The 27398-nt window shown below is 39.0% G+C and overlaps 2 protein-coding genes across 2 annotated transcripts in view; both read left to right on the forward strand.

The window, feature by feature from the left end:
* Positions 1-108: 108 nt before the first annotated feature.
* On the forward strand, positions 109-9917 carry LOC130920444 (THO complex subunit 4-like). Its single transcript, XM_057843668.1, has 6 exons — positions 109-412; positions 8309-8464; positions 8541-8688; positions 8759-8825; positions 9597-9807; positions 9890-9917. The coding sequence occupies exons 1-6, from the start codon at positions 236-238 to the stop codon at positions 9902-9904; spliced, it is 774 nt and encodes a 257-aa protein (XP_057699651.1). The 5' UTR covers positions 109-235; the 3' UTR covers positions 9905-9917.
* A 10608-nt stretch (positions 9918-20525) lies between these two features.
* LOC130920380 (rho GDP-dissociation inhibitor 1-like) overlaps positions 20526-27398 on the forward strand; it is a 41038-nt gene continuing 34165 nt past the window's right edge. The window contains exon 1 of the mRNA XM_057843562.1: positions 20526-20662. The gene's annotated coding sequence lies outside the window, so the exon portion shown is untranslated. The remainder of the gene's footprint in view (positions 20663-27398) is intronic.

Here is a 27398-nt window from a genome sequence, read left to right on the forward strand (position 1 = left end):
GGCTGGTCCGTTTAGATCACAGTGTGCATTACGCATCTAGCAATTTATGCATACATTTATAGAGACAACCAATGGGAGCCACAGTTATGTGACGAGATTGATACGTCACTTCCGTAAACTTTACGCATTTCCGCTAATCGCAACACGGCGCCACCAGAGGAACTTGTGGCAACGATTTACTGTTCTGTAACTTCTTTATTCTCCGGTGCGTTTTGAGGCAAACTAAAGCTAAAAAATGGTTGACAAAATGAGTATGTCCCTGGACGACATTATCAAGCTTAACAACAAAGGAAGCCGAAGCGGAGGTTCGAGTGAACGCTCAGGTTTCGCCGGTGGATCCTCCAAATCGGCGCGGAGTCGACCGAATCATTTCAACCGTGAGAGAGTCAACAGGCCCACGCCTTACACCAGAGTAAGAACGACTTGAAATCTCTTTGTGAAGCATTTTACACACATGTGGACGGAGCAGCTAACGTGACACGGAAGTAATTTAAGCAAAGATTGAGCGGGGGCGTGTGTGTGTGTGTGTGTGGGGGGGGGGGGGGGGGGGGGGTCTGTATTCATCTGCTTCCGCTTAACTTCCTGGTAAACAAACGTAGCTTCCGCGGTGTACGGGATTCAAAAGTTATAGACATAACTACAGAACTCGTTATTTTTTACTGAATAAGAATAACATTGTTTTTGCTTACACGTGACAAATCTTTCGCCTATTCACGTCACCCTTTCATCAACTGCATTACAGTGGCGTAGTTGAGGGGGTTTAGCACATAGGAGTTTGACTTTTGGGGCAGGGGGGCACAACATGTTGATGACCCCGAAATACAGTGGCAGCAATAAAATGAACTTACAATAATATTTATAATAATACGTTGAAAATGAGCGGGGTTTTTTTTGTTTCCCATCATTCTTGAGAGAAATTGAAAATTGGGATGTTTAGGACGGCCTTACTTTTCGGCAAGATCGTTATCCATTGAATATGTTACGCCTGCCGGTGTCGTGCCAATGTAGTTACCCCCGTCAAAAAGTGTATCCCCTGGGCGCAGCCACTGCGCTGCAATGATTTGCTTGATTTCTGCGTTTTGGTGATGTAGTTATCTATGAGGTTTTAAAACATGGCCCATCCATAAAAAAACAACTTTTTTTCTGTCGTATAATGTCACATATGTGCTGAATAGGAGTGTGACAAAATATCGAAATGGTGATATATCGTGATACTTTGTATCCCAAAAGGTTATCGATATGCTCCTGCCAAGAATCGAGATATCATTTTAAAGCAGATATGTCCAAAGTCCGGCCCGGGGGCCAAATGCGGCCCGTGGTCAAATTTCATCCGGCCCCCAGCCTCTGTCGTTAAATCAATAACCTCTGGCCCGCACACAGACTTAATAAATGTGTCAGCAGTACTGCTACCAGCATATGAAGTAGCTTACACACTAAATGCTGCACCTCATTTACCTACTAAAAGGCAGCAGCACTCTAAGCAACATTACCCCTTGTGACCTTAACTTCCAATTTTCTAAAATAGTGACAACAACAAAAAAAGTTGACTGCGACGGCCTCAAGGTTAGGCGGAAATTGGACTATTTCTTCACTAAAATACGCAACAACTGTGTCTGCCTCATTTGCAAAGAGACAGTCGCTGTTTTTAAATAGTTCAATGTAATGCGATATTACCAAAAAAGACATGCTGGCATGTACGACAAGATTACAGGGAAGAAACGCGGCGAGAAATTGAAGCAACTTGAAGGTAGTTTAATTTCACAGCAGCGGTATTTTGCAAGAGCCTGAGAGTCGAATGAGAACACCAAAAAGGCTACTTGCGAGATTGTTGAAATTATCATTTAAAAAAATAATAAAGCAAATGTAACACACAGAATGGCTTGCTGAAATTTGCTTAAATATATTGTTCTACGTGAAGGACGTCAGCCAAGGTCAGCTCCCCACATTTTTACCACACCAAATCTGGCCCCCTTTGCAAAAAGTTTGGACACCCCTGTTTTAAAGTGTCGATGTTTTTTTTTTTTTAAAAAAAAAAAAAAAAAAAAAAAGGAACAAACAAGTTGTTATCAAAATCTTCCACCATAATACAACCCCTAGCAAAAAGTATGGAAACACCAGTCTCGGACGAGTGCTCACTCAGACATTTTATCATGTAGAAAAAAGTCAAAAAGCTTGAAAATAATAATGAATTAGTTCAAAAGTGCAACTCTTTAGCATTCAGAAACTCTAAAAGAAATGAATAAAAAACATTGTGGTGGTCAGTAAATTTTAATTTTACAGAGCAAGTGCAGGGAAATATTTGTGGAATCACTCCATTCTGAGGGAAAAAAATATGGAATCATGAGGAAAAAAACAAAGAAACAACAATCAAAACACATTTCTAGTATTTAGTAGCACCACCTCTGGCTTTTATGACAGCTTGCAGTCTCTGAGGCAAGGACTTGATGAGTATTCGTCATCAATTTGGTGCCAACTCTCTTTGATTGCAGTTGCCAGATCATCCATGCAGGTCGGAGCCTTGCTGTGGACCATTTTTTTCAATTTCCACCACAGGTCATCAATAGGGTTGGGATCAGGGCTATTTGCAGGCCATGACATTGACTGGATGAGTCTTTCTCCAAGGAATGCTTTAACAGTTATAGCTCTGTGGCATGATGCATTGTCATCTTGGAAAATGACAAACATATTTTCAATTGAAGGGATAAGTAAGCTGTCTAAAATTTCAATGAAAACTTGTGCATTTATTGAAGATTTAACCACAGCCATCTCCCAAGTGCCTTTGCCTGACATGCAGCTCCATATCATCAAGGACTGAGAGAATTTTGATGTCTTCTTCAGGCAGTCATCTTTGTAAATCTCACTGGAACGGCACCAAATAAAAGTTCCAGCATCATCACCTTGTCAAGAGTCAAGAATCTGCATTGGACAAGGTGTCAAGAGTCAAGAATCTGCATTGGACAAGGGGATGATGCTGGAACTTTTGTTTGGTGCTTTTCCAGTGAGACTTTAAATGGCCCAAAATGACCTAATTGCCTGGCATTGACTGCCACTGACAGCCATAGACGTTCAATCCGTTTGAAGTGGGAGGGATGGCAGCGAATGAACAAATGTTCATTTGCTGCCACCCTTCCAGTTCAAATGAATTGGACGTCTACTAGTGATAACCTAATTCCAATTCACACTAGAACAGGGGTCCCCAAACTATGGCCCGCGGGCCGGATACGGCCCGCCTCCACATTTGTTCTGGCCCCCTGAACAATTTTTTTTTTTTTTTTTTCAATAGGGTTATTTATTTCCTGGTTTATTTTATGTGAAGAACCCAGAGAGTGTTATTTGGTTATTATCTATTTAATTAATAGTGTTATTATTGTATTATATTATTATTTTATTTACTTTTGTTCCGTGAAGAATCCAGAAAGGGTTATTTGATTGTGGCTTTCTGAAAAACAATAGATTTTTACATTTAGGTACTCCTGCAATCGTCACACATTTTCTGTTACAAACTGACCCCGGCCCCTCAGCAGAGAAGGGAAACGTTATGTGGCCCTCACAGGAAAAAGTTTGGGGACCCCTGTACTAGAAGCTTGTTTGTCTGTTAATTTGTTGTTTGTATGTATCGATAATCGTTGTATTGCCATATCGTCAGATCGTTATCGTGAGCTTTGTATCGAAAATCGTATCGTATCGTGAGGTACCAAGAGGTTCCCACTCCTAGTACTGAATGTAAAAAAAGACAAATGTTTTACTGTATTACTTGTAGGATGACCTATAACTGTTATTTCTGTAATTCAAGTCCTGTATAGAGTTTCTCCAGTTTAATAAACGTCGATGTCCAAAATGTATAGCTGTGGTTCTTTTCTGGCTTCAATTCAATGTTTGTCAAAATAACTCATAACTCGGGCTGTCAAACGATTAAAATTTTAATCGAGTTAATCACACCTTAAAAATTAATTAATCGTAATTAATTGCAATTCCAACCACCTATAAAATATGCCATATTTTTCTGTAAATGATTGTTGGAATAAAAAAGATAAGACACAAGACGGATATATACATTCAACACACTGTACATAAGTACTATATTTATTATAACAATAAATCAACAAGATGGCATTAACATTCTGTTAAAGTGATCCATGGATAGAAAGACGTAGTTCTTAAAAGAAATGTTAGTACAAGTTATAGAACTTAATGTTTTCATTTTAATAAAATTTGTAAAATTTTCAATCAAAAAATCAACTAGTAGCTCGCCATTGTTGATGTCAATAATTACACAATGCTCATTGTGCAAAAACCCATAAAATCAGTCGCACCCAAGCACCAGCAGAGGGCGACAAAACACCAAAAAACACAAGTAACAAGTGGACATGACACTGTGCTGTGCATTTTCTGTTTGAGCGGGGCATGTGCGGTAATTGCGTCAAATATTTTAACGTGATTAATTTTAAAAAATTAATTACCGCCTGTTAACGCGATAATTTTGACAGCCATGCTCATAACTAATGTGTGTGTGTGTGTGTGCGCGCGCGTTCCCGCAACCAGGGGAGGCAATTTTTGATAAGGGTAACTACACTGGCAAGACACCGGTGGTGGCTCATTTGTAAAATTAGCGTCTTTAGTAGGGCAAATTGAAACTCCGCTCACCATTTTGCAGTGTTCTCTGGCGTTTCATGATCCACATTTTCAATCCTTGGTTCATGCGCAGTAGTTGTTGTCGCTTTTGAAAGCTTTGGTTTGAAAAAATTACGTATATCCATCTTGCCTCTTCGGTCCTTGAATGCTTTTGGCTAAGCAAAGCACACATAATCTGTTCGAAAAATAATTTCGACCCATAATAAAAATATCTTTTTTCCAGTTCATTCATTTTTGTTGTTTATTTTATTGCTTTACAACTTTTGTAAACAATATTTTACCAGAAAACTCAAACTTAATTTTAACTTATGATAAAAATTACAGACCTCTACATGGCTTGCAAGTGGGAAAACCAGCAAAATTGGCAGTAATACACTAATACAAAAATCCGGAAAATCACATTGTATAATTTTTAAATAATAAATTTGTATTTAACTGCATGAAACAAGTATTTGATACAATACCAACTAGTAAATATTTCGGCTCTTAGTTCTTTTTTAAGAACCCCTCCTGTTCTCCACTCATTACCAGAAGTAACTGCACCTGTTTGAACTTGTTACCTGTATAAAATACACCTGTTCACATGCTCAAACAAACAAACTCCAACCTCTCCTCAATGGCCAAGACCAAAGAGCTGTGTAAGGACATCAGGGATAAAATAATAGACCTGCACAAGGCTGGGATGGGCTACAGGAAAATAAGCAAGCAGCTTGGTGAGAAGGTAACAACTGTTGGAGCGATTATTAGAAAATGGAAGAAGTTCAAGTTGACGGTCGATCTGCCTCGTTCTGGGGCTCCATGCAAGATCTCACCTCGTGGGGCATCACTGATCATGAGGAAGGTGAGGGATCAGCCCAGAACTACACGGCAGGACCTGGTCAATGACCTGAAGAGAGCTGGAACCACAGTCTCGAAGAAAACCATCGGAAACACATTACGCCTTCATGGATTAAAATCCTACAGCGCACGCAAGGTCCTGCTGCTGAAGCCAGTGCATGTCCAGACACGTCTGAAGTTTGCCACTGACCATCTGGATGATCCAGAGGAGCAATGGGAAAAGGTCATGTGGTCGGATGAGACCAAAATTTAACTTTTTGGTCTAAACTCGGCTCGTCGTGTTTGGAGGAAAAAGAAGGATGAGTACAACCCCAAGAACACCATCCCAACCGTGAAACATGGAGGAGGAAACATCATTTTTTTGGGGCTGCTTCTCTGCCAAGGGTACAGGACGACTTGCCTGGCACGGCCAGACTGTTCTCCCTGTATTTTTCAAACACTGAGATAAAAGTCTGGGACCCAGCCCATTAACGGCCTCTCGAGCAGGTACAAAATCAATCAACAAATCAGATTTGTTTATTTGCGTGACGTGTTCTTAACGAGCAACGTCACTCTTGCGCCTTGAAAGTGGTCTCCACAACAACACAGATTGTGAACAGGAGAGCCGAGAATATGTTCCAATCCACGGTAAAATCAGTTTTAAATTACCAAAAACACATCGACACGAGTCATTGACAACAGTCTGTCTCGTGCTAGCCATGTTGAATAAACTCCGCTCTCCTCGTATGTTTCCTTCCGCGCGCAAGTCCCTCGTCCTGCCCTCGTCGCTTTACTAACGTCACGTCTGCCCGTCGCTGATTGGTCCACTCCGCTGTCTGTTTGCTGTGGCTTGCTCCGCCCTGGAAATTGTATCCACGTGAATGGTGGCCAGACTCAATAGCTGGAACAGCGGTGAGTCTGGTGTACCAGGCAACTGGACGACTGCACCGTATTGAGGGGCAGATGGATGGGGCTATGTATCGCCAGATCTCCGCTGACAACCTCTTTCCTTCAGTGAGAGCCCTGAAGATGGGTCGGGGCTGGGTCTTCCAGCATGACAACGACCCAAAGCACACAGCCAAGGCAACTAAAGAGTGGCTCCGTAAGAAGCATCTTAAGGTCCTGGAGTGGCCTAGCCAGTCACCAGATCTGAACCCGATAGAAAATCTATGGAGGGAGCTGAAAGTCCGTGTTGCCAGGCAGCAGCCCCGAAACCTGAAGGCTCTGGAGAAGATCTGCATGGAGGAGTGGGCCAGAATCCCTGCTGCAGTGTGTGCAAACCTTGTCAAGGACTACAGGAAATGTTTGGTATCTGTATAGCAAACAAAGGTTTCTGTACCAAATATTAAGTTCGATTTTTGTGATGTATCAAATACTTATTTCATGCAATTAAATGCAAATTTATTATTTAAAAATCACACAACGTGATTTTCTGTTTTTTTGTATTAGATTCTGTCCCTCACAGTTGAAGAGAACTTTATGATACAAATTACAGACCTCTACATGCTTTGTAACCATGCAAAACCAGCAAAATCGGCAGTGTATCAAATACTTGTTCTCCCCACTGTACAAAAATATAGAATGTAATTAAAATCTGCATAAAAGTCTGATTATTACCTATTAATAATGACACCAAGATTATTACTGTGTGACAAGTTATCAAGATATGGTCGTTTATAGATCGGGAAAGTAGGGCTAATTTTGGTCAGTGAGTGTGAAAATAATGCAATAGGTCTCCGGATCTGACATTTTGACCAATTTTGTCATTACATTAGTGTGAGGTAAAGGGTGTAAATCAGGGTCAATCTAAGTATTCCACTTAGGGCCGCAGTGGGTGCTGGATTTCATTCCAACAAAACAAGACGACACCTTTTCACAAATCCGGTGTCTCACAAGCAAAATCTGTTCATTGCAGTCAGGTGCTGCTTATGAAAGCAGAAATTTCATTGGTTGAACTTGGACATGTCCGGATTACCGGTTTCAAGGTATACTGTGGTATGAAAACTTCATGGTTTCAAAACCGCATAATTTTTCTTTCATACCGTTCCTAAGGTATTAGCTATTTCTGATGTCCCAAAAATGCATGGAGAAATCCCTCACTTACTGCTGCAAGGCTCAACCCTCCCCCACCTGTTGTTGCTCAGTGTCAGTGAGTCAGCTGTGCTACACGATGGCCTGAGGAGGGGAAACTCCTGACCCCTTTTCCCCCCATCAAAGAAAACAAAATTGCTGGTATGGGAATACTTTGGCTACTTTGGAAAGGTTACAGATGGCCGCGGCTTAGAGGAGAAGGGCCAACCGCCATGTAAAACATGTCTGCGAAGGGTGGCTGCCGAGGAGGCAATACCTCCAATATGATTTCGTATTTATACAACGCTAATTACTTTTTTAAAGTAACGTGCCCAACACTGGTTGTAAGACATAATTTTTCCCTTTTCCCCAACTTCCTATTATTTATTGAATGCTTCATTTTGTGAGTCCTCTCAAATCAACCCATGCTGATTAGAACAGCACACAACACAATGAGTTGCCATAGCACACGACAGCCTATGTTTAACAAGTTAAACGAGTCGGCGCCTTTGAAAAAGCTTCTCTGGCAACTTCAAAGCAGCTCCCCTTTGTCACTCATCGTTAACTTTAACAAGCTACAGCTGCCTGGTGAGAAAGAAAAGCTTCAGGAGGGAGAACGAGAGGCAGTACGTGATGGGATGGGACATCGCTATAAAATCCTGCTTTTTAAAAAAAAATTTTTTTTTAAAATAAACTTTCAGAGACATCCCCACAAGAATCAAATCCGCTTCAAGAGTGAGAGTCGTGTGTGTTTCGTGGTGTTTTAATATAATTATGTTTTCCTTCTCAGCCCAGAGAGTTGCCAGACAAATGGCAGCATGACATGTTTGAACAGCATTCCGGCGAACACAGAGGACAGAGCTCTGGATCAGACCGAATTGCGGAAAATAGTGCGAAGCTGCTAATTTCCAATCTGGATTTTGGAGTATCTGACTCTGACATCAAAGTAAGTCACTTGGGAATTAAAACGGCCTGGTGGTGTGTTCAAATGACAGACTGACACTTGATTTCTTCATCCTCAGGAACTGTTTGAAGACTTTGGGCCTCTGAGGAAAGCCTCGATTCACTACGACAGGTCTGGTCGCAGTAAAGGAAGTGCTGATATCTTCTTTGAAAAAACAGCAGATGCAGTAAAAGCCATGAAACACTATAATGGAGTCCCTCTTGATGGTGAGGATCGGCTATCATTTAGCAGTCTTGTCATCGTGATTGTAAAGCTCATGTCATTGCCCCTTTTCAGGTCGTCCTATGAAAATCGTACAAGTGACGTCAGACGCCGACTCGCAAAGTAGACAGTCGTCACAGAGGTGAGCGAGTGGTGTCCACTAGGACTGCACGATATTGGGGACAAAATGACATTGCGACTTTTTGGGGTTTTGAGATATACAGTATATTGCGATACTAACACTTGAAGAATTTTCAGCAGATGACTCACCATGACCACGTTGTACAGGTTATCCAGGGTTACGAATGAGTTCCGTTCCTACACTGGCAACGTAACCCAAATTTCCGCTTAAATTGGAATTAATTTAATTACCCATACAAAATAACTGTCCAAAAAGTCGAAAAGTATTGTATTTTGTAAATTGTCAAAGGTGAAAGAAGTCAAAAGCTTCAAAAAGCAAAATTGTCCTGTAAAGATGTAGAACTTGACGTTTATTGAGGATAGAACACGTCATATTAATAAAGTAAATAATAAGGTACTGTGAGGTACAATAAGGCCTCTGGGAACTTCGGGTATATTACAATCTGGCTTGAAGGGCCAATAAAATGTCAAATTCAGCTACCTGTATTCATGTAATACCGTTTAATCTAAGGGATTAAGGGATCTAATATATATAGGGATCTAGGAGGCCATGTCTCTGCACATTTGCTGCTTTTATGAAGCAAAACAAAAGTTTACGTGTTGAAAACAGACAAGCAAAAAAACGATTGCATGTCGTGCAATTGGACTATTGTGCACACGCACATTGCGATGGCGATGTTCAAACAATATATTGTGCAGGCCTAGCGTCCGCTGTCATGAAATCTTTTAGTATTTTGTTCCTGTTGTAAGTTGATTTATGGTCTGCCCACAGTTCTAACAGAGGCTTTGACAGAAGCAGGCTGGGTCAGCCCACGTTCGAAAGGGGCGACAGGAGTAAAAGAAGTGAATGGGGCGATTGGAGGCGAGGTGGCAGCAGCGGCGGCTCGAGAGGTTGGGGAAGCGGACGAGGTAGAGGAAGAGGAAACAGACCCCAGCTGTCAGCTGCAGAGTTGGATGCCCAGTTAGATGCTTACAATGCTATGGTAGGGTTTTATTCTTGCTTTTTCACGTCCACGTCTCATATCTAGTATGTCTTAAAACTAATGGTTGCTTTTTTTTTAACAGGCAAACAACAATTAGAAGAATTTGGAGAGAGACGTGAAGTCCAGTTTTTTAGGAACATGATTGATATTTCTTTTTTTAATTTTTTTAAGAAACCCCTTGTTTGAAGTGTTTTAACTCTGTTCATTTGACGATGATAGGCATCCAATCATGTGGCTCTTTTCATCCTTCTGTTGAGAATTTAAATGAGTTTGTCACTGAAGGCCGGCAGCGAATTGCCTTCATTCGCTGCTAGACATGTGCCCATTACCAGTTTCAAGGTATACCGTGGTATGAAACCGTCAAGGTTTCAAAACCGCAAAAATATTCAGCCACACAGTCCCTAAAATATTAACTATTTTTTTATGTCCCAAAAAGCATGCAGCTGTGCAGCTGTAAGGCTCAACCCTCCGCCACTGGTTGTTGCTCAGTTTCAGCTGTGCTACATGATGGCTAGAGGAGGTGAAACTCTTGAACTTTTTCCCCCATCGAAGAAAACAAAATCCCTGGTATGGGAATACTTCAGCTACAGAAAAGTTACAGATGGCCGCGGCTCAGAGGAGGAGGGCCAACCGACATGTTAAAACATGTTTGCGGAGGGTGGCTGCCGAGGAGGCAATACCTCCAATATGATTTCGCATTTATACAAAATTAAAGATTAGTAAACACTGTCATGAACGTTTCCCACCAGCTACAAGACTTAACTCTAGCATTTTTAAGTGTGTCTAGCGGTGGTAAAACATGTTTTTTTTCCCTCTGGGAACTGTGTTGAGAAAGAGTGGGTGTGTATAATGTAAAAATGGTACGAGTCATACACACGTGCTTTTTATGGAAAATAATTATTTTTGTTCTGATGGCAATAATGTTCTAAGGGTTTAGGCTCACCTAAAGGGCTGCATTAATTTTAATTTAGAAAATTTCAGTTATTTATTTTTTTAACCTAACATTATACTTATGTTCCAATTTGCTAATATGTTTTGGAAAAAAAATTCTGTTCAATGGAAAAACTTTTTTTTTTTTTTTAAACCTTTAATAATCAAACACTTTTTACCGTGAAACCGTGATATTTTGGCTTAAGGTTATCATACTATTAGAATATCATACCGGCATATGCCTATCATTACTGCCAGACTTCCCGGTACAAATGGATTGGACGTCTATCACCGTCAATGGCAACCACAGAGTTAAAAGTGTTGTCAATTCCATTTCTAGTCGGATTGTTTTTTGGCAAGAGACCAATACTGGTTTTTGCTTCCTTATATATTTTGTGTTTATTAATTGCAAGTTGGTTTAGTTTTCTAATATACTTTTCATGATTTCTGTCACTTGATGTACTGTATACTTGATATGTGAACATCCCAGGGTTTTGTACATAAATACACAAACAGTTCTTTCTTGTTTGTTCATTTAAAAATGTCTCTACCAGGAGAAATGGATAATCTCAACTCATATCATTAGGCCTCAGCATTGTATTGTTTGTATGACACTTTCAATGCAAACATTGTGGATTTCTTGATCAAATTGTGATTCAGAATTCCGTGGTGCCACATTATATGATAGTTGTGGTCAATTACAGCAAATACATGATGGCTAATGAATCTATTAGGAAAAGCACATCCACCTTGAATAGGCTTGATGTTGAAAATAGGTGGATGAAAGATATTGATTAATCCGGCATGATACATTACCCAACCATGCATTTCATGCAAAAAGGGCAAAAGGCACACCACTCAATGATTCCCATCTGTCACATTTAGACACGCAATTTTTCACACTATGAGGATTTTGTTCACTTCATGGATACATGAATGGTATGTAAAGCACCTTGCAGGGAACCTGAAGCAGCTACAAATTGGTAATTGGATGTGGGTAAAGTAGCGTTACTTCAAAATAATATTACCCAAGTAATATTAAAAGTAGTCATCCTAACAATTACTCAAATACAAGTAAAACGGACTAGAAAGCCTGTATTATGATAAAGAGTACAATGAGATATACAGTGTATCACAAAAGTGAGTACACCCCCCGCATTTCTGCAGACATCTTTTCATGGGACAACATTGACAAAATGACACATTGACACAATGAAAATTAGTCTGTGTGCAGCTTATATATTAGAGTTAATTTATTTACCCCTCAAAATATAGCCATTAATATCTAAACCCCCGGCAACAAAAGTGAGTACACCCCTTAGAAACAACGTACATACCTAAATGTCCAAATTGAGTACTGCTTGTCATTTTCCCTCCAAAATGTCATGTGACTCGTCACAGGAGTGCTGTCAACATTGCTGCAGAGATTGAAGAGGTGGAGGGTCAGCCTGTTAGTAATCAGATCATACGCCGCACTCTACATCAAATTGGTGTGCATGGCTGTCACCCCAGGAGAAAGCCTCTTCTGAAGACAGTACATAAGAAAGCCTACAAAGTTTGCTGAAGACATGTCAACAAAGCACATGGATTACTGGAACCATGTTCTATGGTCCGATGAGACAGGCGGGCTTTCTTGTGTACCGTCTTCAGGAGAGGCTTCTTCCTGGGGTGACAGCCATGCACACCAATTTGATGTAGAGTGCGGCGTATGGTCTGAGCACTAACAGGCTGACACCCCGCCTCTTTAATCCCTGCAGCAATGCTGACAGCACTCCTGTAACGAGTCACATGACATTTAGGAGGGAAAATGACAAGCAGTACTCAATTTGGACATTTAGGGATGTGTGTAGTTTCTAAGGGGTGTAGATATTAATGGCTGTATTTTGAGTTATTTTGAGGGGAAAATAACTCTATTATATAAGCTGCACACAGACTACTTTTCATTGTGTCAAAGTGTCATTTTGTCCCATGAAAAGATATACTTAAATATCTGCAGAAATGCGAGGGGTGTACTCACTTTTGTGATACACCGTAAAGTATTTAAGTATATCTTTTCATGGGACAAAATGACACTTTGACACAATGAAAAGTAGTCTGTGTGCAGCTTATATAATAGAGTTATTTTCCCCTCAAAATAACTCAAAATACAGCCATTAATATCTACACCCCTTAGAAACTACACACATCCCTAAATGTCCAAATTGAGTACTGCTTGTCATTTTCCCTCCTAAATGTCATGTGACTCGTTACAGGAGTGCTGTCAGCATTGCTGCAGGGATTAAAGAGGCGGGGTGTCAGCCTGTTAGTGCTCAGACCATACGCCGCACTCTACATCAAATTGGTGTGCATGGCTGTCACCCCAGGAAGAAGCCTCTCCTGAAGACGGTACACAAGAAAGCCCGCCTGTCTCATCGGACCATAGAACATGGTTCCAGTAATCCATGTGCTTTGTTGACATGTCTTCAGCAAACTTTGTAGGCTTTCTTATGTACTGTCTTCAGAAGAGGCTTTCTCCTGGGGTGACAGCCATGCACACCAATTTGATGTAGAGTGCGGCGTATGATCTGATTACTAACAGGCTGACCCTCCACCTCTTCAATCTCTGCAGCAATGTTGACAGCACTCCTGTGACGAGTCACATGACATTTTGGAGGGAAAATGACAAGCAGTACTCAATTTGGACATTTAGGTATGTACGTTGTTTCTAAGGGGTGTACTCACTTTTGTTGCCGGGGGTTTAGATATTAATGGCTATATTTTGAGGGGTAAATAAATTAACTCTAATATATAAGCTGCACACAGACTACTTTTCATTGTGTCAAAGTGTCATTTTGTCCCATGAAAAGATATACTTAAATATCTGCAGAAATGCGAGGGGTGTACTCACTTTTGTGATACACCGTAAAGCTTCGCCATAACGTGCACTACATAAAGCGCAATAAGGCTAATATAAAAACACAAGTTACAAGGTACACAGACTGGGAATAAAGTGAATAGGTGACTAGCAGCAAGTGGTGAGGTAGTACTGGTAATATAACATTGCCTATATGACAATTTACAGTAATCAAACTATAGGCGGCAGATGGCTAACTATGACAGCAAATGACAATTTTAAAGTATTCTGAGAAAAGAAAACTAATGTAATGAGTAACTGCTTACAATGTCTATTTATAACCAATAGTACAATTTTTTTCACAGAATGTCATCTGTATGAACCTTTATTATTATTATTATTATACTGTACTACAACCAATTACATGATCATATTAGGCCAGAAAATTCACAAAAATCATTGAATTTCAACAAGAAAAATCTACAGAAATGAAACATCCCCTCTTGTGGAGAAAACATTTCCTACCATTAAAAGAAAACAATCATAACTCCGGTTTTCCGTGGCCCATCAGTGCTTAATAAAAACTGGGAATGAGGTTGAAATCCGCACTTTCGAGTAATGTTGTTGACGTAATGTGAACTAGTTTATTTTTTACGGCGCTATAAAGACGCTACGCAATTACAGCGTAATCATAGGACTTCCGACTGCAAGTTTGTATGTGGTCATGTTATGTCTAATTGGCATAACTGAGTCGTGATGATTATTGCGATGTCTCGGTAAAGCCACTGTGGCCGTCAGTAGCAAAAATACAGTAAAATTTGATATGTACAATGAAGAGGAAAAATGTAATGACTAGTGTATGCCAAAGTAGGTGCGAGTAGCATTTCATCACAAATCTAATCAAGTAAAAGTAGAATGTATGGCGCTGTAAACCACTCTTAGAAGTACATTTTTCTTAAAAAGTTACTCATGTAAACGTAACAGATTAAATGTGATGTGTTATTAACTTACTAGTACTACCTCCTTAATAAACTCAGAGAATATTATTTAGAATTGAGCAGGATTTTCTGGTTCCTCAGGTTGAGATTCAAACCTTTTTTTTTTTGTGCTTTTATGTAGTACTTCCGCCTAAGTAGCCAAATTAAAAGAATCGCCATATTACTGGCCTCTGTGACCTTTGACACTTTCTCTTATTATATCTCCCCTGCAAACTTGTTTAACAGGCTTATCCGTTATGATGCCTTTTCTGACCTCTGTGACCTTTGACCTCATTACATAAATGGAATCACATCTTCATATTATCAACATATCCTGAAAATTTGATAAACCCAACCTAAAAAAAATTCCATTCCCCCAAATTAACACCTACAACAGGTTTGATCAGCTCATTTGTGTGTACGAGAAAAGGAGTTATTATTATACTTTTGTGAGCTGTTAAATGTCCTGAATCGTGGCTCCTACACGAGAGATGTCAATTGAAACAAAGGAAAGGATTATCAGAAATCAAAAAGAAGGTAAATCTTACGTACCGTTTAAAAATACCACGTTGATTGTTAGTACAAATTGCTGTGTCTAAATCTGGACAAAGTACGAACTACTTAGGAAGGATGTCAAAGGCAAGCATGATGGACTAGCAGTAAAGAAATCAAAGTGTCTAGACAGAAAACTTAAAGCAGTCTCGTTTGAGAAAAAAAAAAAAAAAAAAACGGAAAAAATAGATGGAAACTGGAGTCAGACTTTCTTGAAGAGACAGCTGTTTGAGATAGCAATTTTCTATAAAGTCGTGTATGAAATATAAAGTTTTTACAAATTAACTCAAGGTTAATGTGTTACTCATTGTGCTTTGGTATGATACTTCAGTGGCACCGCTACATCCAAATTTAATTTGTTCCAGGACCTCATTTGTATGTCGAAAATCTCATATGTCGAGCGGGATTTTCCCATAAGAATACATTATAATGTGATTAATTCGTTCCACAGCCCAAAAACCTCGCCAAATCCTGACGAAATTCTACAGGTATAGACCCCAATCACCAACGTCACACAATGACGTGTTGCTGTATTGTGCCGCCATATTGTCCGTCATTGTGTGTCCATATTCTCAATGGTCTCAATTTATCGTGCAATTAATAGTGCAATTCATGAAAGCCCTGGTGCCTTCAGACGCTGTAAACTCATTGGATGTGTTGCATAAAAGGCGTTATGTGGAAAAGCTTCGGTTGATCCATTTGCCAGATCCATATTTGATGCCTAGATCGATATTTTTCGACCCGCTGTCTTCGCCGTCTCTGCCTGACATCTGCTACCCTGATATCTACAACTATCTTGTCCACAGAAACTCAGCCTATTCTCACGAAAGTTTGAAAAACTTTAAGAGCAGCACTCTAAGCAACATTACCCAGTGTGACCCTTTACTTCCAATTTTCTAAAATGGCGACAATCAATTAAAAAAAAAAAGTTGACTGCGATGGCCGATGCTTCAAGGATAGATGGATATTGGACTATTTCTTCAATATAATACGCAACAACTGTGTCTGCCTCATTTGCAAAGAGAGTCGCTGTTTTCAAAGAGTTCTATGTGAGGCGATATTACCAAACAAGACACGCTGACATGTACGACAAGATTACACGGAAAATACGCAGCGAGAAATTAAAGCAACTTGAAGCTAGTTTAATTTCACACCAGCAGTATTTCGCAAGAGCCCGAGGGTCGAAAGAGAACGCCACAAAGGCGAGATTGTTGAAATTATGACAAAAAAATAAATAAATAAAGCAAATGTGACACACAGAAGGGCTTGTTAAAATTTGTTTAAATATATTGTTCTACGTAAATTAGCCAAGGTAGCCCCCCACATTTTTACCACACCAAATCTGCCCCCCTTTGCAAAAGGTTTGGACACCCCTGTTTAACTGATGATCCGTAGACGAGGCCAGCTTCTTCTACTTGGTACCAGCTAAATATTATTCAAAAAATTATGATGGTGGAAGAAATAAACATCTTGAATTTGAAACTATGTTGTTGGTGATTAGCCTCACAATGATCTTAATTGTGGTTGTCGGCCCAAAACCCTCTAAATTTATATTAAATGCATCTTACCAGATATAAAATGACTACTACATAGTCTGTGGTGATTGTTTGGTGCCCAGTATTCTCGTCGAATTGCAGCAGTCCATCTCGCTCTCCTTTTCGGGTCTCTCGGAATACGGTAGAACTTCAAGTCTCTCCGTCTATCTTCCCTGTTAACTGCAACCAACCGCCACACACGCCTTCACCATTTTGATTATTAATGTTAACGAGCAGAAAAACACACCGTAATAAGAGGAATGTACGTAGCGGTAATGTGTAAACACGACGAGCTGACGGACAATATGATGGATCAACTCAGGGGGGCGGAGTTGTGACGTCATGTGATTGGGGTCTATAATTACAAATAGGGCTGTCCCAAACTACTAATTTCCTCCCGATTAGTCATCCGACTATTTTTACGATTAGTCGACTAATTTAATATATATATATATTTTTTTAACTACTTTATTAATGAAATTTTTGTTGAAGCTTATTAATTAACAAAAAACATTTTGGAACACCTAAATTCTTGATTAACTTATAAATAAATAACATAAATATCAATAATAAATCACAAACAATGATGTCAAATGCTGCTGGCATTAACTAGTGCAAAAAAAATGTAAACGGAAACACTGAGACTTCACCTCTTTAACAGGAGTCAAAACAATTCTTACTCTTTTTGTGGTATGTCATTGTCTATATTGTTCTAAATGTTAAAATGAATTGCAATGTCCCGGACAACCATTTTCAGAATATTTTATGTGTGTTCAGATGCTTTTTCTGGTGTGCATTCCGCATTTTTGGGGGAGGGGAAAAAACTGTTCAACTTTTGTTTGTTTTAACCTGAAAATAGATAAAGTAGAGGGCACACTGAACTATTACCACAATTATTTTGAATGAGAGGCACACATACTCACAGTAACAACAATTAAATATATAGTATTAATTTTATAGCATACTACTATGTGTATATACACAATGATACTTTATAATATAAAGTAACTAACATTAGTGCAGTTATGGATTACAGTAAGCAGGCCAGTGCTGTTTCCATATATATTTTTATTATATCATGTATACACAGGATATATGTATATATTTTCCCCAAGTGGGAGCTTCCATGATCCTAATAAATTTAATAATAATTTAAATATATATAATTATAATATATATATATATATATATATATATATATATATATATATATTATTGTATTAAATAAAAATGCACGTTGATACGACGCACATAAAGGTAACTTCCATTTTAAAAAACATCGTTAGAAAGTTGTATGGATTTACAATCCGCTAGCTTGTTGTTTCTTGTTGTCTTCGAAAATTATACTCGGGTGACGGCGCTTCAAGTGTTCGTTCATAGCCGACGTGCTACCGTGGTATGCGAGCTCAGCTTAGCAAAGAGTACACACAGTGGCACCCTCCATATTTTCCTTGAAATAATTCCAGGCTCTGGCTATTCTGGTCCGCTTTTTTGGCTTTATGCCACTTTCACGTGTCAACAATTCTGCCCTTTTTGGTAATTGGCGGTGTTTTCAACTCCTCGCCAAACTGAGGAGTGAACCGGCGATTCACTTGGCTCGTTCTCGTTGGTTCGTCCGATTTCCTCCTCAGGAAGGCTGCGGCGTGCATAAAAACACCGAGAGGCGTCGGATGGCTCTTTAAGGCAGGGGTCGCCTTAACCGAATATTTTCCGTCGTTGACCGTTTTTTTAAAACGGCGACGGAAAAAACTGAAGTCCATCTGTCATTTTGACAGGTTGCAATTCACACCCCAGACCACAGGGTGGCGAGTGAGCATATTAATTAGCTATTGTCTCTCTTGATGCATGACGTCGTTGGCCTTACTCGGAAAAATGTCAAGGCAATTGAGTGTCTGAAGTTTCTTCAAAAAGCCCCAAAACGACAATGGTGTTGATAAAAGAGGTGAAAAAAGAGTGTGGCCGCAGAGCGCGGATTCAGCCTCCAGAACAACATCAAAACGGCCATGAGAAGTCGTTTGTCCGAGGCAAAAGTCCAAAACCTCTGCAGCATTCCCACTTGAGACATTTGATTATGCACAAGCGGGCACGCAATTCAAGTCCATGCGCACCAGGAGGAAGGTATGAGACTGCGTTCTGGCCACAGCAGGTGAACTGTTAATTTCATTGTTCCACAGTGGGGCCACAGTCAGCTGTTTTTGTCAATGCGCAGAAAAAGTTAAATATTCATCTGCTTGATGTGTGACGGTGTTGTGCCGAAAAATAGCCGCCCTGCATGAAATGTCCCCCCTGACGGGAACGCTTATTTATAACGCTTTATTGAGGTGAAAAAATCAAATGTTTTCATGGACGCATTACAGTAATGGATTTACGACTAAAATCAGTTTATATTTGTCTACAGGTTTTCACGACCATATCCCAATGACAATCACACTGGTATGACATTTATTAGCTCAAGCAGAGTAAAATAATACATATTCACGGCACAAGAAAATCGTTTCCATGTCCATCGATTGGAAGAAGAAAAAAAAAAGCTGTTTGTACAAGTGACGTGTGGGCGCTTAATAATAAAATAAATAAATAGATAAAATAAACGCTCAAATAATGCGTTATAAACAAGCGTTCCCGTCAGGGGGGACATTTCACGCGGGGCGGCTGTTTTTCGGCACAACACCGGCACGGTGTGGATTCTCTGTTAAGCTTGTTCGGACAGAATATTAATTAAAAATGAATGAAAACTAAATACTATTGAATATGTCATTATTATCATTTTAAAAATTTAAGTGACGGGTAAAAATAGATTATGACTGGGTTTTTATGACCCTGTCAGTCAAAATGACAGACAACGAAAAAGTCTAGCGCAACCTCTGCTTTAAGGATACTCTTACTGACCAAAACAAAAACGTGAAGGATGCAGCAACTGAACTCCGCGCTACCCGAGCACTTTCCCAACTCACCGATCTCGCTCCCTCTCTCTCGTTCGCCCACTTTCTTCCTCTTAGCTCAATCTGACAATGCCGGTCACATTGAAATAACAGCGGCCCCCTTGGGGGTGCCAGTAACAACCGCTTGCATCACGAGCGCCCGCCATTCTAAACTTTATCCGCATGTAATTTTTTTTTTTTTAACCTGTCATTACCCGTCGACGGTATGTTTTGCATCATCGATGACACATTTACGTCATCGATGACGTCGACAACGTCGACGAGTCGGGACAGCTCTAATTACAAATAGCGATTATACATAGCAAAACAAATAAATCATCGATACAAATCGGAGCTGTAATAATAATGTAATAAATCTGGTTCTAATGTGGCAGTTGTGTTTTGCATGCTGCTCCTGATTACACAGTATAACTGAAGAAAGAGTGACAGAAGTGCGGCAGAGGTTTTACTCTCTTTCCATGTTCTGTTTTTGTTGGTGTCAGCTACGGCGAACACTAACCGTGTTGTGTTGCACAAGTTCTGAATTAAATGACTAAAAACCTGACGAAATTGGCAACTTCCTTGCCAATGTTACAATAATAATAACGAGTGCCGTCCTCTTGATTGTAGACATAGTCACGTGATCACCACACTAATATTTCTCTATCATTTTTTTTCTTATTTTCAATGGTAAGCATCAATTCTTTTCCTTTTTTCACGACCTGCGCTAACCTTCTTGAGACCCATGTTGATTTTTAAATGAAGGACTGTCCAGCATAATGCAGGACCACACTTGTCCAGCTACATTGTCTTAGTGAAACAAAGGGAAGATACTACAACTTCCACGTGACACATTAAAAGTGTACTTAAGTTTCAGTTATTTTGATGAGTTACTTGATAGTAAAAGTTGCGCTGATTTTATTATGATTTTTTTTCCCGTTGTTGTTGTTAAACCTTCCCACTTGCCGTAGTTTGGTTCCCGGAAATGCTTCTTGGGCGGGTGGTGCACCGGGCGGCGCCGTCCCATTATTCGCCATACTTGCACATCAGCACACAACGAACGCACTTACTCTCGGGCACCTGAAAGCCACTGCTTTTGACTAAAAGGTTTGTCTGCTCTCTTTCTTTCCAAGGCTTAAAATGGTCTCGTGGAGTCATATTTGTGGCTGTCCCGTCATCTACTGATGGGCGGCTAGAACTTGTCAGCGTACCGATAGCCGATGGCTATTAGCTTGAGCACACTAGCTCAAGCACCCCTTGCCGCCCTCATCAGCCCCACCCTGTCGGAAATTGACGGCTCCTTGTAAAAAGTTCGGTTTAATTCTCCGAATTATTTCTACGCAAATACTAATGCGAGTAATAACATTAGTCTTTACCTCTTTCTAGTTCTGTTATCGTAATTCTACGTTTGCGCGAGAAGGTTGTTCCACTCTGCTGGAAGACATTGCGTTGATGTAATATGTTATCTTAATGCATGCTTCCAGCTGTCCACATCCTTAAAAAGATGCAAGACTATTATATTGTCGCAGTGATAATATCGAGGAATGCTCAGTTGAACCATTAGTGTAACTCAAAATTTCCCAGAATATGTGAACGATAAGCAGCTCCAGTGATTAGAGTTTAATTTGAACTTCCAATTATATCCGCATCCTTCATCTACTTTACCCTTTATTGGGCGAGTGACTAATTTTGATCATTTGAAAAAAATCTTAACCCCATAAAGATCTGGCTTCCACATATGTGGACATCACATTTTGGGTCATGTAGGAAAACCACAAAATTAACATTCGGTGTACAATTGTAGCCTACAAGACCCAAAATGTGATGTCCACATACTGTAAGTGGACGGCAGGCCTCAATTATAAATATATTTATTATGATTTTTTTTTTTTTACATAGTTATTTAAATTACATTTTAAATTGATTTAATGTTAATAAAACACTCTAAACTTAATTTATTTTAAATGTATTTTTATTCCATAGTACTGTATTTAATTCCCTACCATCGACAATAATAGACGCCCAGTTTATTTAACCATTTCAGGGAAAGTGGTCACTACAGTGGACAGCTACTCAAAAGTTGACACTAGACATGTGCCGATTCCCGGTTTCAAGGTATACCGTGGTAGGGCTGGAACTATCGAATATTTTAGTAATCGAGTATTCTACTAATATCTATCGTTTATTCGAGTAATTGGATAAAACATTTTTTTAAAGGTAAAGAGCAATTATACATGAGAAAACAAGACATTTCATCTAATATTAAACCATTTTCAGTCAATCAATGTCTTCATTTTCGATGTACATTGTTGCAAAGTGCCAACAATTGCATCTCAGACTAATTCACTGCTGTCACTCAAAAAAAGTTCTAGATCTTATAAAAAAAAAAAAAAAAATCTTATTTCTTACCTAAAATTACACTTAAAAAAAAAAAAAAAAATACACTTCATTGCACACATCACTTAAAAGTTAGGGGTTTTTCCCCACTTGTTTCAATTGAATTTCCATTTGTGTCCATTTATTTTTTAAGTTTTAATTAAGTTTAAGTTAGTCTAAACCATAAGTCCTAATAGGATTTTGAGTTTTTGCAGTTTCAAAGTAAATGTATGATACCTGCTGTATTAGAGCACATTGGGGATCAGTGCTAGCTGGTGTCCAGCAATGACTACTGAGCTAAAATTGACATTAGCTTTATTATTTTTTTAATTTACACCCTCATCACTCTACAGTGCTGTTTTTACAGATTAAATAAAGCCTGTATATAAGACACGTTAGCCACGCATCAACAGTAGTCATAATTACAGCTGCAACGATTAATCGATTAACTCGAGTATTCGATTAGAAAAAAAATATTCGAATTAAATTTTGCTGATTCGAGTATTCGTTTAATTAAAGTGACGTTGTAATGGTTTATTTTGAATGTGCTTGCATTTAGTTTTATTGATTAGGGTGGATACACTGCTTTCTATTCGGCCTCAATTCACATGGCTGAATCCAGGTGCTCCCTGTGAAGACCAACATAAGCAAAATTTTGTTTGAGGATTTTTTTTTTAATGCATTCGTAATTTATTTTATAGGTATATTTAGCCTATTTTGTGGGAATATGTGTCTGAACCATTTGTTAAGAGCATTAAAAAAAAGTTTTAGCATTTTATAGCATTTGAACTTGCGGACTTTTGCGATGTAAGTTAGCCAATTGTTTTTTTGTTGTACATAGATCCTAATTTATTTATTTTTTTAAACAGTTTGAGGCTCAGCTCAGTTAATTTAATTTTCCATGTTCCTCGATTATTCGAACTAATGGTTTATCGATTAATCGAATACTAAAATATTCGATAGCTGCATCCCTAGTCATAATTAATAGAAACCTAGTCCTCCGCAGGACTCTACGTTTGGAGAGTATTTATTAATGCTGAGAAGTCTCCTGCTTTAAGATGGCGGCTGTTTACTAACGCCGCCGAGTCTGTCATTTTGCATCTAGTTCGATATACTTGTAATATCTATGAGAGGCATCAGACACTACCTGCTACCTACGTAGCATCATGCGGGCGTAGTTTTTAGCAATGTTGGAATAGTTTATAGCAGCTGTCGGCTGCAGTCAGGTATTATTGCTCATAAATATCAGCATGATCATTGTTTTTTTTTTTTTTTAAATAGTTTTATACAATTATTTTAATTTCTGAACTTAAACCCGCAGACGACTGTAAGCGTCACGATCATATTTTACAAGATAACCACACAGGGTTTATGCCGGTCATTAAAAAGCATTAAAAGTCATTAAAATGATTTTGTCAAAATTCAGGCCTTAAAGGGATCCACGAATAGAAAGACTTGCACATAGTTCTTAAAAGATAAGCATTATAATGAATTAAAATAATTTGATATGAAAACCCTTCTTGATGTTTTCGTTTTTATACAATTTGTAAAATTAGTTTAAGTTTGTAGGACGCCATTGATGTCGACGTCGCATGGCGGTGACGTCACATGGTTACGCTGCCGGACTTCTAGACTATGACTCTAGCGACATATATATGTCACCTGTTCAACCCTTTCAATTTGAACCCAAGAGGAACATTAATGAGCATGACGGCACTGTCGATTCATAAAACGAGATAGACGAGAGTATGACAATACTGTTGTTCTGCCAAAATGTGCTACACCGGCAAAACGCCCTACAAGAGGCAAATTTGACACCCAAAGTACTACCGTGCGCTTTCAGCTTGTTTTTTCTAGATGCATACAGACAGAAAATACTAAAGATGCCTTAAGAAAATGAAGTGTGTTTCGCCATTGACTGTGTCTTATGGCCGGCGCACGAAGATGGGGGAAATGTGCTAGTGCTGCAACAATTACTCGATTAACTAGAGTAATTCGATTAGAAAAAAAGATTCCAATTAAATTTTGCTGCTTCGATTAATTTTTTTAATTAAAGTGGTGTTGTATTGGTTTGTTTTGAAAGTGTTTGCATTTAGTTTATTGATTTGGGTGGATACACTGCTCTCTTCTGGCGACGGTGAATATGACTCATTTCACAAAGCTGAATCCAGCTGCTCCCTATTAAGACCAACATAAGCAAAGTTTTTGTTTGAGCTAAATTCGTAATTGTTTATAGGTATATTTAGCCATTTTTTGTGGGAACATGTGTTCAAACCATTTGTTAAGAGCATTGTAAAAAAAAGTTAGCATTTTGTAGCATTTAAGCAAGCGGACTTGCTTTGTAAGTAAGCTAATTGTTCTATTGTTGTACTTAGATCCTCATTTATTTCTTATGCTGTCTGAGGCTCAGCTCAGGTATTTCAATTTTTATGTTTCTTATCAGATTACTCGATTATTCGAACTAACTAGTTCATCGATTAATTGACTACTAAAACAATCGATAGCAGTAGCCCTAAAATGTACATTTCAACACAAGTGGTTGGAGAACGAGCATATGTGTTTATGCTTCTCTCAGTTTTGCTTCCTGTAAGAGATACGTTATCATAAACCCAGGAATCGCTCCTATGTACCAGTAGCTACTGTGGCTGCTAATTTTAGGGCTGAAGTGCTAGTTGACTGTAATTGTCTGCTACTGTTCCTCACTTAGCTCTCCTCCATGCATGCATGGCCTTCCTGAGCCTTATGTTCTCACTGGAACAGTTCTAAGTTGCATCAAGCTGTTTGTTGCGTTTAAGGTGTGTATGTATTTTCAACAATTAAAAATATTAATTGTTTAACACTTTTTTAACACAATTTTCGATACGAGGGACGCGATTTTCAATTCGATTCAATACATTTAATGCTCTGAAACAAAAAATACAATTTTTTTTTTTTTTTTTTTAAATTTTGCTAACAAGCAAAAATAAAAATGCCATTATATAAACATGCATTATAGTGCATAATATTTATGTGCTTACTTCTTACTGATCTGAAGAAATGTTGTATAAAAGTGCTGAGAACACTATTTTTTGTAAAGTGAGGCGGGGCACACTGTTGATTGCTATTACTCTCTTAGCAGGTATGTTTACAACATGAGAAAAACATCCTATTTGTGGTCCGAGTCCATCTGTGTTATGTACTGAATTAACAGTATTTGCAACATTATCTATAGTCACCGATATGGATTGATTTGGCCGGCTTAACTTTTCAGTCATGGCGGTTTTTAATTCAACGATGTAGTATATGGACTACGCGTCCCATGATGACTCTGGGCTCACGCAGCCAATGGCATGGGACTTTGGGGTGGGGTGGGGATCTAACGTAGCACATCTAGGTTGCTATTTAATTAAATCTAGTGTGTGCACGCGAGTGTTGTCGGGCATTAAAAAAAGTTAACAACGCCACAGAAGTCACGTCTGCTCATTACTGCACAACACCAGCATTTGACAATGAACTTTCATAAACAGGACGAGTTTGAAGTACAGCACTCTTAATTTGCGACTCATTGTTCAACATGTAACCGTGAGTTAGCTCTCTGTGACCCACGATCTTAACCTGTCTGTTGTTAAAGCGAGGTTATTCGTAGCATTCAAGTCGGCAACAATATATAGACGGATTTAGTTGTATGTATCCGTAAAGGCAGTCTTTGATAAATATGTACGAGTGGGGATAGCATATCACCTCACCCAAAATGCTGCCAATCATAGGATTTGTATGATATTGAAGCCGACAAGCTGCCTTCTTAAGTTTATGTCTTTCCTCACGAGCAATGATCCTCGTGCATCACAGCTCCCACCTTTCATGCAGTTTGGGGGAGGAGTGGAAGAGGGGGGCTGCTAGTGACAGAGTTGGTATTATCAAGGCAAAGCTGCGCCGGACATCTTTAGCGAAGGAGAGACGACAAAAATAAATTCGGAAAATACATTTTGGGAGTTTTTCATTTGGACCGAATGTTTTTGCGTATTGAATCGAAGAGGACGTATCAAACGGTTCAATATAAAACAGTATTGTTTCATATTAGTTTAAAGTGGGAGGATAAAAGTGTTGCAAAATTAAAGTCAGAAAATTACGGCACATATAAATTTATAAGTTACCGTATTGGCCCGAATATAAGACGGCCCTGATTAGGCAAGGCAAGGCAAATTTATTTATATAGCACAATTCAACACAAGGCAATTCAAAGTGCTTTACATTATATGAAGATCATAAAAATCACATTTAAATCAATACAACGTAAAAACCAAGACAATCAAAATCTGAAATAAAATTATACATAAAAATCACATTTAATAACAAATACAATAAAAATAAATAAATAAAAATAAAACAACAACTACTAATAATAATAATTGAAATCAGCAATGGAGATAAGCACAAGAGGAATAGAAAGCAAGTAGATTGAAATATATAGACAGTTATGGATATGCAGTGCTAAACAAAAGCGTTTTTAGCCCTGATTTAAAAGAGCTAACATCATGAGCATACTTCAGACATTCAGGTAACTTGTTCCAGAGGTGAGGAGCATAATAACTAAATGCTGCCTCACCTTGCTTGATTCTTGTTCTTGGAACATGCAGAAGACCGGTTCCAGACGACCTTAGGGGTCTAGATGTCTCATAGGAATCTAACAAATCAAGCATGTATTTTGGTCCAAGGCCATTAAGTGTTTTGTAGACGAGCAGTAGTATTTTATAGTTATCCTTTGACTCACTGGAAGCCAGTGTAGCGATTTCAAAACCGGTGTAATGTGGTCCAGCTTCCTTGTATTTGTGAGGACTCTGGCTGCAGCATTCTGTACTAGCTAAAGCTTCCTGACTGATTTTTTATCAAGACCTGTAAATATACCGTTGCAATAGTCCAATCTGCTGAAAATGAATGCATGCATAAGTTTTTCCATGTCATGTTGAGTCAGAAGCCCCTTAATTCTGGTTACATTTTTTTAGGTGGTAATAAGCGGATTTCGAGACGGTCTTTAGATGGCTATCAAATTTTAGGTCTGAGTCAATAATTACGCCAAGGTTTCTGACTTGATTTGTAGCTGTAAGTGACATTGAGCTAAATTGCCTGCTTATCTTTGACCTTTCCTTTTTTGGCCCAAAAATGATCACCTCTGTCTTCTCCACATTTAGCTGGAGAAAATTCTGGCACATCCATTCATTGATTTGATGAATGCATTTACTCAGGGAGACTTAGGGACTATAATCATGTGGGGACACAGAAATGTACAGTTGTGTGTCATCTGCATAGGTGTGATAGGAGATGTCATACTGTTCCATTATCTCAGCTAAGGGAAGCATATAGATGTTATATAAGAGTGGTCCAAGAATTGACACTTGCGGGACTCCACACGTGAATTTGGTTCGTTCGGACTGATGGTTTCCGATTGACACAAAGAAATCCCTATCATATAAATAGGATGTGAACCACT

Source organism: Corythoichthys intestinalis, chromosome 8 (genome assembly GCF_030265065.1).
Source record: "Corythoichthys intestinalis isolate RoL2023-P3 chromosome 8, ASM3026506v1, whole genome shotgun sequence".
Classification (NCBI taxonomy): Eukaryota; Metazoa; Chordata; class Actinopteri; order Syngnathiformes; family Syngnathidae; genus Corythoichthys; species Corythoichthys intestinalis.